This window comes from Pelodiscus sinensis, chromosome 1, assembly GCF_049634645.1.
Source record: "Pelodiscus sinensis isolate JC-2024 chromosome 1, ASM4963464v1, whole genome shotgun sequence".
In the NCBI taxonomy this organism is placed as follows: domain Eukaryota; kingdom Metazoa; phylum Chordata; order Testudines; family Trionychidae; genus Pelodiscus; species Pelodiscus sinensis.
Window position 1 is genome coordinate 24,204,142 of NC_134711.1, and position 17,073 is coordinate 24,221,214.

The 17,073-nt window shown below is 44.4% G+C and overlaps 1 protein-coding gene across 1 annotated transcript in view; it reads right to left on the reverse strand.

Moving 5' to 3' along the window:
* The window catches only part of ORC5 (origin recognition complex subunit 5), a 167,023-nt gene that overhangs the window by 21,957 nt on the left and 127,993 nt on the right, over window positions 1–17,073 (reverse strand). The window contains exon 14 of the mRNA XM_006137544.4: window positions 2,039–2,151. Within this exon, the coding sequence (XP_006137606.2) occupies window positions 2,039–2,151 (113 nt within the window). The remainder of the gene's footprint in view (window positions 1–2,038; window positions 2,152–17,073) is intronic.

Genomic DNA, 17,073 nt, shown 5'->3' on the forward strand with positions numbered 1-17,073 from the left:
TACATATTATTGGTAATAAAGGTTGTCTGTCAACTTTTAAGTTCAAAAAATATGAACAGGAACATAACACCAAGTATACATGTTGTGTCCAAATATATTTATAACTGATTTAGACCAACTGACATTAACTGAGATTTTACAATGTATTCATCTCAATACATATGGATTCGTTGGGGGCCATAAAAGATAGATATTGCCAAATTACCTGGGGGGCCGTATTAAACCGGAACACGGGCCGGAATTGGCCCGCGGGCTGGACTTTGGACATGCCTGATCTAGACCAGTATCCTGTCTGTCGACAGTGGCCAATACCAGATGCCCTAGACAGAGTGAACACAGCAGGTAATCATCATGTGATCCCTCTACTGTCATCCATTTACAGACAAATAGAGGCTAGGGACACCATTTTTACCCATCCTGGCTAACAGCCATTGATGGACCTAACCTCCATGAATTTATTTAGCTCTTTTTTGAACCCTGTTAAACTCTTAGTCTTCACAACACCCTCTAGCAAGGAGATCCACAGGTTGATTGTGTGCTGAGTGAAGAAAAACTTCCTTTTGTTTGTTTTAAACCTGCTGTCTATTAATTTCATTTGGTGACTTCCTAGATCTTATATTATGGGAACTGTAGGGGTAACATATTAATGTATTAAAAATGTGATTCCCCCAAATGGAAGTGACTCCCCATAATTTGTTCCCCACAACTTAAAGTATTTAGATTTATTATTAATTCTTCTTACTTATTATTATTTGTTAAGATTGTTAAATGTTTAGATTTATTACTATTATTGCCCCCTTTAGAATATAATGTATTAGGTAATATAACTTAGAACTGTTAAAAATATAATCCTATGTAACCAGAAACAGCCCCCCCCTCTGTGCTCCAGGGCATGCTCAAGCTTGTGCAAGGGGCTGCTTGAAATTGACATTGCAGAGATACATTGTAACAATGCATTGTCAAGCCACTAACTCTGCTATGGGAGCCAAGCCCTGTAATTGTCTAAGGGCACTGTTAACTTTACTTAGCAGTCAGAGAATGTTTTAAGCAATACCACCCAGAAACTTTCTGTAACTACAACTTTTATTATTATACAAAATACTGTATGAATGTATGAGAGAGTGCTTGGATGATGAATGAATGGCTCTGAGAGGTGCCAGCCTGAGAATACAGCAACAAAGGGCTGAAGAAGGCGTCAGGTGCCAGTGCAACCAAAAGGTGTCAAGTGGAGAAACTGGAGGTCCACCTGATGAGATCACTGATGAGCACCTGGCAGCCACCCTGGAGACATCAGCATGATACAGCAATTTCCATAGACTGGCATAGGAAAAAATTCCTATAAGAACTGGACTAAAAAACTATGGAATCAGAGTCCAAGGTTCTGCTGCCAGCCTACCAGGAGCTTCAGATGCGCATCTGATCAGGACTTCGCTCCCCACTACCATCACTTGTGTATAGAGTACCTGGCCAGTATTCTGTCACAAGCAACTTCCAGGCTGGTAACTATACACAGAACTTGAATGAATGGATGTATGAATGAATGGTTATATATATATATATAATATACATACAAGTGTATAAGGGTTAAGTAGTGTTAGGAATAAGTAGTTAAACAACATTGTTTGCTTCTATCTTTTCTTTGTTTTTATTATTATCTTTACAATAAATGTGGCTTTTTGCCTTATCCCCCTCATAAGATCCTGCTTGCTTTTATTTGGTACAACAGAACAAGCAAATAAGTTTTCCTTATTCACTTTTTCCACACCAGTCATGATTTTATAGACCTCTGTCTTATCTCCCCTTAGTTTCCTCTTTTCTAAACTGAAAAGTCCTAGTCTTTTTAATCTCTCTTCATATAGAACCTGTTCCAATCCCCTAATAATTTTGTTGCCCTTTTCTTAACTTTTTCCAATGACAGTATATCTTTTTTGAGATGAGGCAGGAAACAGTATAAATGGTTAGACAAAGAATTGGTTTTGAAATCTAAACCTTCTATGAAGGTCAGAGCATGCAATTAAATGTTATTTAACATTCTTACCTTGCAATTGCCCTGATGAAGTCTAGAGACACAGTACATTTGTATTTTGGTCCATCAAGCTGGTCATCATGGCCAACCAATGTTAAAAGCTGGAGTGTCACAAGAGAGGTGATCTGGAAAAAAAGACATCATGGAAACATTTACTTTTGCAAATAGGAATAACAAAAATCACATTTTCATTTGTTACCGACATAACTTTTGCAAGGTCACCTAATATTCCATATTTAATAAAGATGTTCTATGTTTGGCTGAACTTTCCCATTGACTGTCACACTTTTCTGAAACCAGCTGACTCAGGAAGAGAGTAAATTCATATGACCAGGTTTGCAGTAGGAGCAGCCTTATATATGGGTTGAAACCCAGGAGACTTCATATCTTGTTACCCTGACATTTTTCTGAATAAAAACTTCTACGTTTTGGTTACCTCCCTGCATTGGCATTGTCTAAGTCTTGACAGACACCTAAGACATACACCAAGTTCATTTTTCTCACATGTGGAGATCACCTTTTGAAAATTTCACGCTCAGTTTGATACCCCAGAATCCACTGTGCCAGATTATAACACCTTTCACACAAACTCACTGAATCACCCTACCCTGCCAAAAGAAAGAAGCCCTAAGGTTGGAAGACAAGATGAAAGGTCCTGAAGATCATGTGGTAAGCAAGGCACCTATCACCTGGGAGTGGGCTTGGCAGGAAAGAGAGATGTGTGTTTTTGTGCACATATGAACACATCCTGAGAGACTGATCAGTATGCACAGATGGACACTTCTCTCTCTTTTCCTTTTTGCAAAAGATGATCTCTTAGGAGAGTTGGATGTATATGTATCAATACATGCATATATATAGACATACACATGCACATACACTATGCCATTAGAGTCTTGATGGTTTCAACACTGGGGAAGGTATACACCATAATAAATATAGGGAATACACTTCTCTACTTTCTGTAAATGGTGCCCAAGCACACACTAAAATAAAGGAAAGGAATGACTGGAGACTAGAAAAAATGTGAATAGTGAGACAGACAGATAAGGCAGAAAGAGAGGGAATAACAGAAAAGTGGAAGTATAAATGTAGGAAAAGAATGACGCTGTGAGATAAAGAAGAGAAAAAGACAAGAAATGCACAATAAAAATACATTTAGTTTAAAAAAGCTCATGAAGGCTATTTGTGTTAAGTGTGTGCTACTAGCACCCCAGGGCTGCAGTCAGAATCTAGTTTCACTTGTGTCTGGAAATGTACAATTAGGGTATGTCTACACCGCACGGCCATTTTGGGATACCAGAATCTACATGTCTACATAAGCTGCCCGTTATTTCAAAATAATTCAGGCATGCTATTTCTCCATCCCAGTAAACCTCATTGCATGAGGGATAAGGGCTTGAAAGAGCATATTATTTAGAAATTTGGCATGGTGTAGACACACCAAGTTTCAAAATAAGCTATTTTTAAATAGTTTTGAAATAAGATACGCAATTTGCATGGCACAAATTGTGTATTTTATTTTGAGTTTAGGGTGTTTTGTAGACGCACCCTTACAGAGAAGAGACAACCCCTGTCATAAAGAGCTGATAGGCTAAGTTCATACTGTTATTTACAGGTTTGTTTTATTTAAATAGTCCATATTTTGGCTATTTTGTCCTTCTGACTCCAAGATGGACACGATGCAAAAAATTTATTTGCCCCAGAAATCTGTGCAGGTGAATTCACTGATCAGTGTTCTATTAATATTGCTTGATGCTGCAGAGCAAGCTGGGTACCAGTCACAGGATGAAAACTTTTTACTCAGAGCTCCATAGACTTTTTGATGACTATCAGGACTCTGCTGAGGGAAAAGAGAGAAATGAAGGACCCGTTATCCTCTCTGCCATCATCTGGGATGACAAGATGATGTGCAGACAAAGATAAAACTATGCCACCATCTGTAGCCTGCACTCCATTACTGTTTGCTCAGGCTTTGCTCTTCCTGTCTGGTTCCTTTCTGTCATAGTTACTGTTGGGTGAATTCTGTGCCTAAAAATTAAAAATTCTGCATATTTTATTTGTCAAAATAACACAACATAATCACTCCAGTTTTAATTATTTTAGTAATTTATTTCAAAATGCTTATCAACAAGTATGCCAACAATACAGACAGCAGCAAAAAAGTTTCCCTTAACAGTAAAGTGTTAATGAAATCTCCAACAGCCCAGTTCTAGCTGAGGAAGGGAGAGTTTGAGGAGATTGTGTGAGACCCCCCGAAGCACAGATTCCCACACTCCCATATGCTCAGAGTCCAGCTGGAGAGTACTCCCTAACCCACACCCCCTTCTTTCCAGAGTTTAGCCTGGGGGCACACCCTATTCCAGACACCAGTCTCCCCAACCTCACAGAGCCCAGTTGCAGGGCAGCCCCCAGCCTAGACACCAGCCCCACCCCTACAGTGCCCAGCCAAAAAGCAGCCCCAAGATACCAGCTCTTCCCTCCTCATACAGCACATCTGTGGGGCAGCCCTCAGCCCAGAGCCTTTACTCCTTTAATGTCCTGCTGGTGGACATGGTGTGGTACAGCCCTGCCTTTCCTCATCCTTTGCCAGAACTAACTGGCTCTCCCAGGCCGGCCCTCTTCCAACCCTGGAGAATGAGTATCAAAGACTGGGCAACCTCCAGCCTAACCAAGCTGAGTGTTCTGCTCTCTGCATGCTAGGCTCTGCAAAGTCTAGTGGTCCCTACAAACAGCCAAAAATTCTGCAGGGAAATCAGGGAATTCTGCAAAATTCTGCATTCTGTGATGGCACAAAATTCTTTCAGGAATACATAGTGCATTGCTGCAGCACTTCCAGAAAGTGTTCCCCTTCCCATCAGAAATCAAGGAGCACAGGCTGAAGGCAGTAACACTTAGTGAAACAGAGAGAAACAACAAAAGAATACTGAGGGTATGTCTACACTACCCCGCTAGTTTGAACTAGCGGGGTAATGTAGGCATACTGCACTTGCAAATGAAGCCCGGGATTTGAATTTCCCGGGCTTCATTTGCATAAGCCGGGCGCCGCCATTTTTAAATCCCAGCTGGTTCGAACCCCGTGCCGCGCGGCTACACACGGCACGAACTAGGTAGTTCGAACTAGGCTTCCTAGTTCGAACTACCATTACTCCTCATTCCACGAGGAGTAAAGGTAGTTCGAACTAGGAAGCCTAGTTCGAACTACCTAGTTCGTGCCGCGTGTAGCCGCGCGGCACGGGGTTCGAACCAGCCGGGATTTAAAAATGGCGGCGCCCGGCTTATACAAATGAAACCCGGGAAATTCAAATCCCGGGCTTCATTTGCAAGTGCGGTATGCCTATATTACCCTCCTACTTTGAAATAGTAGTGTAGACATACCCAGAGAGAAGTGTGATGAAGGAAAAAGAGGACAGTGGTGAAGATATGCACAGTAAGATAAGAGCAGTTGGAATATATTATTGGCCATGTGACCAGGATAGTGATGGTGTCTGCGAGATGAGAGAGGCTACCAACATTCCTGTGCATTGGCAGAAATGATCTCCCAGGCTGAATCTTCCACCTGCTCCTCTCTGAGAACTGTGGCAGCACGGCACCAATATATTTCTCCTTTTTGCATTTGTGCTTTGTTTTTTCATTCCTGCCCTAGTCAAGTGGTTCACCAATCCTGACACATCTTCTAGAAATGCCTTTTTGGAGGCAGCAGTTCCTGCGTGTGGCTCATCTGAAACACTTTTTTCCTTTCCACCTCCCCCACCCTCTGCGTCAATCTTTATCTCCACACTTACTTTTTTATCCTCTTTTCCTCGTTTTCCCCTCCATCCATAACAAAAAAGGTTATCCTGGGTGGGTCAGACCATTAGTCTAATCTATAACATCCAGAATTTTATAATCTTCTATTACATCAATTCTTAATTGTCTCTTTTCTACACGGTACAATCTCTCTTTTTAATTCTCTTATAGAAGGTATTCCTTAACTCCTAATTATTTTTGTTGCCTCTGTATGTACCATTCTCAGTTTTAATATCTTTCTGAGATGAGATGACCAGAATGGCACTAGTATTTAGTCTGGGCGTATCATGGATTTATACAGCAGCATTATAATATTTTGTGCCTTATTATCTTCACTTTTCTAATAGTTCCTAACCTTCTGTTAGTTTTTTTTGACTGCTGCTGCATAATGAACAGATGTTTTCAAAGAGCCATCCACAATAACTCAAAGTTCTTCCTTGAATGGTAACAGCTAATTTAGACCCTATCATATTGTATGTTGGGAACATTTTTTCCAGTGTCCATTACTTTGCATTAATCAACACAATTTCCTCTGACATTTTGTTGCCCATTCCCCCAGTTTTGTGATATTCTTTGTAACAATTTGCAGACAGCTTTGGACTTAACTGTCTTGTGCTGTCTGCAAGCTTTGTCACCTCACTGTTTATTCCCCTTTTCCAGAATATTTAAAAAAAGTTGTATAGCACAGGTCACAGCATAAATCCTTGGGGAACCCTGCTACTTACCTCTCTTCCCTGCGATAACTGACCGTTTCTTTCTATCTTTTAACTAGTTACTGATCCATGAGAGGACTTCCCTCTTATCCTATGATTGTTTGGTGAGAGACCTTCTCAAAGGCTCTTGAATGTCCAGGTATACTATATCAACAGGATGGCTTTTGTCCGCATGCTTGATGAGTCCCTCAAAGAATTCTAATAAATTATTGAGGATCTTTTACAAAAGGTCTGTTGACTCTTCCCCAACATATTGTGATCATCTGAGCATGATAATGTTGATGGTACAATAATCTCAATTAATTTGTTAGTAACTGAAGTTAGGAATTACAGACTGGGGGAGGAGGGAGGAGGCAGAAAGGAGAGAAAAGGAAAGGAGAAAGTGTTTCAGATGAGCCACACACAGGAAATGCTGCCTCAAAATGCCATTTCTGGAAGATTTCTGGATTGGCAAACCATTTGACTGAGGCAGGAATAAAGAACAAAACATAAATGCAGAAAGCAGAAACGAACAGATGGGAGCTTCAACCTAGGAGACTATTTCTGCAAATGAACAAGGATGTTCTAAAAAAATTCATCCTGAAGTCCAATAACCCAAAATGAAAATCCTCATTTGTCCTGTTTTGTTGATATACATCACAGCAGAGTGAGGATATCAGAATGTATGGTATAATTACTTTGGCCTTATTTTTTAAAAAATATCCTGATTGCTCTGCTGCCTCCTCTCTGTGATGCTTTGTATTAAGGAGGAGAAAAAAAGATGATCCTACTTGCCAGGAGATGACAATGCATCATGGTACAAAGACATTCCATTGTCCATGATTTGACCAAGCAGAACATACACAATGGAAACAGTCCCACATTTCAAAAGAAAAATGTTAACAAGTCTGTATGTGAGTAAATACTAACACACTTCTTACATAAGAGTGAATGCCTGCATTGGATAACTACATGCAAACTGAAACAACCAAGAAAGTATTTAACTACAGTAAATGTACGTGAAAATAAGCAATGGAAAGTGAAAGAAGCCTTCCAAACCTTCCTTACTGCTTAAAGTTACACCCCAAAATTGGTTACTTTAAAATATTATTCTAATCTTCTTTGTATTTCTTCAGTCCCCTAGGTCTGTGGTGAGTAAAACCCAGGGTCACTAGGACTGAAGCAATGTTTATAAATAAGTACAACTATTTATTTTTGGTTTATAACGTATAACTACAGTGACCGTATATTCTGAACCAAAAATAGGGACACCTTAGCCACACCCCCTGACCATTAGGCCACACCCACCTGCCACAGGAAGTCCCTCCCTTGGGGATAATACTTTCGGGGTCAAGATGTACATACTGGAAGTAAAGGGTGTCATGTGACCCCTCTAAAAACTCCTCCCACTGTCCTCTACCAATAAGGACAGGTTTGGGAACTATAGGAACCTCCCATGTAACTATACTGCAATTGCATTAACCCTGACCTCAGAACTAGGGTCTCAGGATACCGTGGCACTAGGGGTCCTACATCAATTCAAGATGAGATCTAGGATCCAAGACCAATTATTTTGCAGTGTAGATGCAGCCCCATCTCACTCGGGGCCTGGGAATCATACAGAACTATCCAACAAATTCAAGGGACAACTTCCTTAGTCCTTTTAATTGGAACTGGTAAACATCATCTGTTAACAGGTAATCAGAGGGGGCAGGGCAGCTTCCCACCTGCTGCAGGCAGGGGGCTACTTCATCCCCTCAGAGGGCCTGCTGCAGACAGGGGTTGCTCTTGTCTGGAACTGCCCCTGTCTGCGGGGAACCTGGAGTTCCAGCCGGCAGGGACTGAACTAGTGTCCAGAGCAGCTTCTCTCCATGGGGAGTCCAGCTTGCTGTGGACAGGGACTGCTCAAGAGGGGGGCTGAACCTAACATTAACTGGTTAACTGATGAATGGGAGTTTACATCCCGTGAGATGTCCCGCAACTGCATTTTTTGATGTTACTGAAAAACTACCAAGTGTCCTGTGTTTCCACAAGCCAGAATGACAATACTGAACTAACCATGACAATTACAGGGTGGAGAAGACCATGTCACTAACCCTCACTACCACAGCTTGAAAGGTATATTTCCTATGGAAGTCAATGGGGCTGGGCTATTTTATATGTAAAGCTACTGAGAAATGTACATGTCAATACTACAATGGCAATGCCTATTATGTAAATAATACCTAATATTAATTGCCAAATGATACCACTTCCCAACCTGCTTACAAAGGGTCTGATCTAATTTAAACTTTAAGCTAGGATTGGGCCCAAAGCAATTTGTTGATATTACCTGAGACGATCCAGTTAACATTTAGTCACCCTTCAAAAATATAAGGGACCAATCAGTAAAAGCCCCAGTGCTTGGTAGAAGCGATCGCTTAAGAAAATGGAGACACTTTGAATTGACTTCTTCTGACAGCAGTGCTTCCTCTCACTGGATGTGGGGTCTTTAGCACAGGTTTCACTTTGTGTGTCAGAAGACAGTAAACTTCCGATAATCCGGCACCTTTAGGACCCAGGGGGTGCCGGATTATCAGATATGCCGGACTATTGGAAGGGGGGGCTATGAGGGGTCTAGGTGGGATGGGGGGATGCTACCCCAAGCCCCTCATAGCCCCCCCTTCCGAAAGTCCGGCTCTGCCCCAGGTGTCTCTGATTCAGCCGCTGCTGGTCAGTTTCAGCAGCGGCTGAATCGGGGACGCCTGCAGCAGAGCAGCTGGAGTGCTGCCGGGTTGGTCCAGTAGTGCCGACCCTTGGCGCTGTGCGACCAACCCAGCAGCACCCCAGCTGCTCTTGGGGACACCAGGGCCAGAGCAGCTGGGGTGCTGCTGGGTTGGTCCCGCAGCGCCGTTCCTCAGCTACTGGACCAACCCGGCAGCACTCCAGCTGCTCTGCCCCAGGTGTCCCCAAGTCAGCTGCTGCTGATACTGATCAGCGGCTGACTCCAGGAAGCCTGGGGCAAAGCTGCTCTGCCCCGGCTTCCTGGAGTCAGCCGCTGGTCAGTTTCAGCAGCGGCTGAATCCAGATGCCTAGGACAGAGCAGCTGGGGTGCTGTCGGGTTGGTCCGGTAGCGCCAACCCTTGGCGCTGTGAGACCGACCTGGCAGCACCCCAGCTGCTCTGTCCCAGGTGTCCCCAAGTGAGCTGCTGCTGAAACTGATCAGGGGCTGATTCCAGGAAGCCGGGGCAGAGCAGCTCTGCCTCGGGCTTCCTGGAGTCAGCTGCTGGTCAGTTTCAGCAGCGGCTGAATCGGGGATATCTGGGGTGCTGCTGGGTTGGTCCCGCAGCCCCGAGGGGCAGCGCTACGGGACCTACCCGGCAGCACTCCAGCTGCTCTGCCCCTGGCTTCTCCGATTCAGCCGCTGGTCAGTTTTAGCAGCGGCTGAATCAGGGAAGCTGGGGGCAGAGCAGCTCCAATGGTCCAGCTGCCCGGAGCACTTCTGGGTTCTTGATGGTGCCGGACTATCAGGAGTGCCGGACCATCGGAGTTTTACTGTAATTCAGAAATATGTTGTGTCAGTTAACTCCATGCAGGTCTAGATAATGTGCAGCCCAAAGAGAACAAAGCTCCTGAAACTGGAAGTCAAAACATCTCACCTCTTTACCCAGCTTACAAAGGGCTTGTTCACCCAGACACACAAGTCATAACAACCCCCTCTGTAGAGACAGGACACATCTTGCCTCTCTATGGATGGGCCATGTGTTTTTACCAGGTATCGTAACAGGTTGTTTATATCATCAACTGCTTGGATGAGGAAGACTCACAAAGACTCTGTTCATCATCCACACAGGAATGACACAGTGATTTCACTGCTGTAGTAACAGACCTGATCTCTCTGTGGGCTCTTGTGGAGCATCAGGGAGTCTGCGGCAGTCTCTTGGGGAAAGAGGCCAGGGGTGCCTCTATTTCAGTGGTTCTCATACTTTTTGGCCCATGACTCATTGTAAACCTTCCTGGAGACCACCAGTCGGTAATGGAAACTCACTGCTAAGTACACAATTACGCTCAAGCCATTTTGCTAGTGCTGCAGCTAGGGAGAACAGTTTAAATTATTAAACAGATGAAGCGTTTTAACTCATGTTAGTTTATCAAACATCATTTAAAATAAAGTAAAATATTAATTTATGTCCACTACAAAATGTTCAATGTCTTCTTATTTATGGCAGGGGTAGGCAATCTTTTTTGGGTCAGGGACCACTGACACACAAAAAAATTAGTTGGGGATTACAAAAGTGAGAAGCAAAAATACACCTCCAAAAACCTCCAACCTACACTGAAGTGGACCCCTGCTTGTGCCCCACAAAGCCCCCCTCTGCCAGCTTCTGCCCCATGTCCCTAACTGCCAGTCTGTGCCCCACAGACAGAGCCACCTTCTGCCAGCCTCTCCCCCATGTCCCTAACTGCTAATCTGTGCCCCACAGAGTTCCCCTCTTCCAGTCCCTGCATCCCTGACTTACTGCCAGCCTGTGCTCCACAGACAGAGCCTCCCTCCGTAAGGCTCTCTCCCATGTCCCTAATTGTCAGTCTGTGCCCCCAGAGAGAGCTCCCCTTTGCCAGCCCCTCCCTATGTGACTGACGAACTACTAGGTAGGAAGTAGGGTGTCTGGCCAGGGGGAAGGAGGAGGAACAAGGGAGGGTGCGGTGTTTGGCCAGGAAGGAGGGTGCAGGATCAACTGTGGACAAAGGAGCAGGGTGGGGGTAGGTGACTGGCTGGGGGGAGGGTGCAGAAACAACAGAGGGTGTCAGCGCAAGCTGGGGATGGGGAGTCTTGGGCGGGGGAGAAGGTAGTGAGTGAGGGGGATTGAAGTGTGGGAGTCTGGGCAAGGGGGAGGGGACTCTTACCTGGCTTCATGCCACCTGTCAGTAGGGAAAACTTCTGCACAGCTTGCTGCCATTCACCCAGCAGGGTGGAGAGGGGGAGGGAATTCAGCCCTTCCCTCCCCCATGCTGTGGGCAGCCCATGCAGCCACAAGGCTGAAGCACCAGCTTTGGTTTCCCATTAAGAGGAGTGGGGGAGGGATGGGAAGAGATAAGATGAAGAAAGCCCCCACCCGCCAGACACAGCTCACGGAGCACTGTGCACTGCCGCACCCCCAGCAGAGTGGTAAGGGGTGGGGGAAGAAAGAGTGGCCGGGCACAGAGCACACCGGCAGAGCCCGAATGTTCCCTGCTCTGCAGCACTCCAGCCGGGCTCTGTGCGGTTCCTGCTGTGACTCCCAGGAGTGGCTCACCGGCTCCAACCAGCATACCTCCTCCTCTGACAGCGGCGGTGGCTGCTGTACAAAAAACAAGAGGAGGGGGCGGCGTGGCTGCACATGGCAGAGGCAGTCTCACAGCGGGAGGGAAGGGCCACGCGGTGGGGATGGGGTGGGGGGGGTGTTTGTCTTGCTGGACAGCAGCGCGTGCTGCACTGGAGCTCTGAACACTGCATGCCACCGGCAGTGGCCCTGGCTGCCCACACAAAGCACTAAAGGAGCTGTTTATGTTCTGGGTGGAGGTGGGGAGTTGTTGCTGCGCTGTGCTAGCACTAGGTGTCTGCGAGGGTGTCCCAGAGAGGGGGGGAAATGGCGGTGCCATTTGTAACCAGGTCCGAACGGGTTTTCCGGGATATTTGCCTCCTTTATCGGGACACCAGGACAGAACTTTTAAATCCGGGACTGTCCCAGAAAAAAAGGGATGTATGGTCACCATATATCATATGACAATACAAGTCTGAAAATTATTACTGCTTCATTTGTTCCCACAAACCTGAATGCTGCACAAATTATCATAGGTTTATAAATTATGTTAAAGGCAGCTAATTCACAATCTCTTTCATTAGTGTCTATAGCACTTCAGAAAAGTAGAAATATATGAAATTACTTAAATTCTAATTTGTAAATCTCTCTTGTTTCAATTTAACGGCACTCCCCCCCTTACCTTTAAATTTGTTATTTTATCAAATCATTTAAGTTTAAGTCAGAAGACTACATTTTTCTACATTCTTTACTTAATCAGGTCTTTATTCAGTCAATGAACAAGCATAATAGAGTAATCTGTTATTACAACTGCTATTTTACACCCCAGTACACCATTATTGGCTAATCATTTTTGCAGGATATGCTTGCAGCTGGTCTCTTACATTTAGAGACTACCAATGAAAGGAGGTCATATCCCACAGAAGGAATGGCATGAGGCTTATAAAAGCTTCCAACAAACACACCATAAGTCTTGATAGCTTGGAGCTAGACCCATCTAAATATTATGTAGTATGAAGAAATCAAAAATGACCCTGCTGCTGCATTACAAAAGTTCCAGTGCTGCATTATTAAAAAACTGTGACCAATTTCCCCATCTCTCATCAAATATTGTATGTTGAACAGAAGAACAATATTGTAAAATTTCTTATTAAACCCTCAGCCTGTAAATTAGAAATAATGTCAAGCTGGACACCAAGTTTCTGATTAATGTTTTAAGTTTAATGTGCGACAAATGTTGAGTATTGAGAGTAAAACATTGTTTACCAGATCAACTGCAGCCCTCCAACTATGCTTCTTCCCTGAATTCTCAGTCTTGAAAGTGGGTCAAATGCACGAGTCAAAACTCATTTTGTAGTGAATAATAAATAGTCTAGTAGCACCTGAAAGCCTAACAAAACATATAGATGGTATCAGGAGCTTTAGTGTGTGTGTCCACGAAAGCTCACGATACCATCTACATGTTTTGTTAGTCTTTAGGGTGCTACTAGATTATTTATTGTTTTTTAAGTTTTTACAGACTAACTTGGCTACCCCTCTGACGCTTTTGTAGTGAATGTTTAAAAACTGGGTTATAAACCTACAGATTCAAGTTCTGACACTATACTTAAAAAGCAAAGGTAGATAAGCCTGCTATTTCCAATTCATGCAGAGCAGCAGTCACAGATTCCAAACACTAAAGATACAAAACTGCGAGGGTACATCTAGACTGCAGGCTTCTTTTGGAAGAAGCGGAAGAGATCGTCTGAAAAAACTTCTTCCGAAAGAGAGCGTCCACACTGCCAAAGCGCATCAAAAAAGCAATCTGATTTTTCGAAAGACAGCATCCACACTGAATGGACGCTATCTCGCATTTAAGTTGTGATTACTATGAACCGAGTGCCCACCAGGGCACCTGTGCTTTTTCCTCTTTCCTCTTCTTCTGGAAAAACTCCTTCTTTCCACACATGCTTTTTTTTCCAAAGAACTCTTTCAGAAAAGGCATTCTTCCTCAGAGTGAGGTTTACCAATGTTGGAAAAACCCTGCGTTCTTTTGATTTTCTTTCAAAAGAATGCAATAGCAGTGTGAACGTAAGTGAAGTTTTTTTGGAAAAACCCTGCAGTCTAGACACACCCTAAGAGAATGTGTAGCTCTAAAGAAATCAAGGTATGAAAACTGTAAATTACAATTAAGCAACTTCCTTTTTTCCCCTCACATGTTTCTTCATAGCTCTCAACTCCTGAATACTAGCAAGGAGCAACCATTAAGAAATGAAGAGTTGCAATAACTAAACAAACACCATCCTACTAAACTGGGCATCCAATTGCCCTTCAACTCTAAACAATAAAGCTTCTAGAAAGTGTGCATTGAGTTTCTAGTGGCAGCGTGGCCAATATGATGTACCAGAGTCAGGCAGACAGATGAACTACAGGCAGTCCCTGAGTAACGCGGATCCGACTTATGTCGGATCCGCAGTTACGAACGGGGCCCTTCCTCTCCCTGGTCTCCAGCAGACCAGGGAGAAGAAGCAAAGCGGCGGAACACGCGGGCAGCGGACAGCCCAGACCAGGGGGACGGGGAGCAGAGCAGAACAGAGCAAAGTGGCGGAGCACGCGGCCAGCTGACAGCCCAGACGCGTCTGGGCTGTCAGCTGGCCGCGTGTTCCGCCGCTTTGCTCTGCTCCCCCTCCCCCATGTCTGCAGACCAGGGGGAGGGGGAGCAGAGCAGAGCAAAGCCGCGGAGCCCGAGGGCAGCAGGATAGCCACAGCGCGTCTGGGCTGTCCCGCTGCCCGCGTGTTCCGCCGCTTTGCTCCCCGTCCCCCTGGTCTGCAGACCAGGGGGACGGGAAGCAAAGCAGAGCAAAGCCACGGAGCCCGAGGGCAGCAGGATAGCCACAGCGCGTCTGGGCTGTCCCGCTGCCCCCGTGCTCCGCGGCTTTGCTCCGGACGCCTGTGGTACAGCAGCTGGGGCGCTGCCGGATGGTCCCGTAGCGCCGCTCTGGGCGCCACTGGACCAACCCAGCAGCACCCCAGCTGCTCTGCCCCAGGTGTCCCCAAGTCAGCAGCTGCTGAAAATGACCAGTTGCTGACTATAGGAAGCCCCTATCCCGGGCTTCCTGGAATCAGCCGCTGATCAGTTTCAGCAGCAGCTGACTTGGGGATGCCTGTGGTTCTTAAGTTGAATCTGTATGTAAGTCAGAACTGGCGTCCAGATTCAGCCACTGTTGAAACTGATCAGTTTCAGCAGCAGCTGAATCTGGACGCCAGTTCCGACTTACATACAGATTCAACTTAAGAACAAACCTACAGTCCCTATCTTGTACGTAACCCGGGGACTGCCTGTACTTTTAATACAGATGACTGAATTTTAATGCTGACTCTGTATGGGTCATATTCTAAATATTCAGCAATGCATGTGAGAATTGCATGTGAGCATGGATAACTACTCCTTGAAGATTACTGGGGTGAAGAAAGTTGGAACTATTGAGGTAGTTGCTAGGCAGGATGACACAGGAAACAATATAGGGATACTGATGGCATGAGGATCTATCATCCTCATTTTTTTATATATCCATTAAGTAGATGTGTACAAATGCCAAGTCCCACATAGTGATCTCCAAAAGAATATGTAGGCGATGTCCTAAAATGTTTTCATCCTAAACAAAAACAAAGCCACTTTACCAGCTAACAGATATGGAATCTAAATTTCCCTGGATCAGAATACAGAGTGGTAAAAAAATATCTGGAGGATGATGGTCTGAACCAAGTGAAACTCTGCAAATTTATAACTAAACTGATGGTGGATCAGTCATTAAAAACTGCATTTCACTCACTCTTCTCAAAGATCTGACTAGAATTCAAAATCAAAATAGCAAAAATGAATAATAATAATACTTAGCTCTTATATTGTGCTTTCTAAAAGTCCACAGATTTCACAATTTCCTTAATGGCAGGCAAATTTTTTTAAAAAAAAAACATGCTGCTAAAGGCTCAGAGAGTGATTTCATTAGCACAGCGTTGTGATCCCATAGAAAAACATTCACCAGTTCTTAAAGGAATTTTGTGAAGATAACATGACCAAACAAAGTGGTCCTATCTGCTGCATGATGACATGGTCATGGGGCCAACAAATACATGTTGTAGCTAGTTCAAGATAAATTATGTGGAAGCATTCAGGCCTTGAATAATTTTTCTGCCAGGTTTGTGAAATGTCATGAACAGTCACTATATTTTTTCACCCAAGGCCATCACTTTCTCACTTTGCTGGCAAAAAAGACATTGTTGGGTTTTCGGGCAGCATAAGTTTCTTTCATTCACCATTATCCTCATCCTCCCGCAGTTTCCCCAGCCAAACACCATCTACTAGTTCCCTCACTTGTGCAAACAATATAATTCATATTATTGCTGGACTGCAAAATATCAAATGGTTGAGCTTTTTCCCCAAATAAAGGTTTAAGCACCTCTGCTAGCTAGTAAGCCATTCCCTGAAATGCCAGGCGGTCATTAAGGATACGTCTACACACCAGGGTTAAACTGGGAAAAAGCTATGCAAATTGAGCTAAGTCAATTGCGTAGATTATTTCAAAATTAGGAGCATCTACACAGCACTTATTTGGAAATAGAGCACTCTTCCTCCAAATTCCCTTACTCCTCGTACAATGAGGGTTATAGAAGTTGGAGTAAGAAGTCCTCCAGCTTGACAGTGCTTCAACGTTATTTTGAAATACCTGCCTGCTGTGTAGACGTGGACTAAGTTATTTTGAAATAAGGGTGCTGTGTAGATGTACCCTTAGAAACAAGTGCTTCGCTGGATAGAAGTGTTTATGTCCAGGAACCTATATGGAAGAATCTTCAGTAAGCCTGTCTCAAATGACAGAGATTAAAGAACTGATAGGCAAAGGTTGAAAACAGAACAATCTAGGCAGACCAACCTGGCTGCTTTTCGGTGAGAGGCTAATCCAGGAGGCCCACAACTTGTGGCCACCCGAGTTTCAACCCCCCCATACTTACAACCATTTTTGTAAGTGTGGAAGGGGCCGGAAACCCCTGACTTATGTCCTCAGCCTGCATTTACGATGGCACACAACACCTATTGTAAATGCGGTTTTGACTTACAATGCCCCCGACTTGCGATGCTTGCCCCAGAACCAATTGCGTCGCAAGTCGGGGGCCTCCTGTACCAAAAAGATATGGATGACTGAGTCCAATTCCACAAATGAAGTACTATATGCACCAACAGATGGAGCATAACCTGTATACATATGAGAAATAGGTGGCAGATGGTCTTGAAGCATCAAAACAGAGTGAC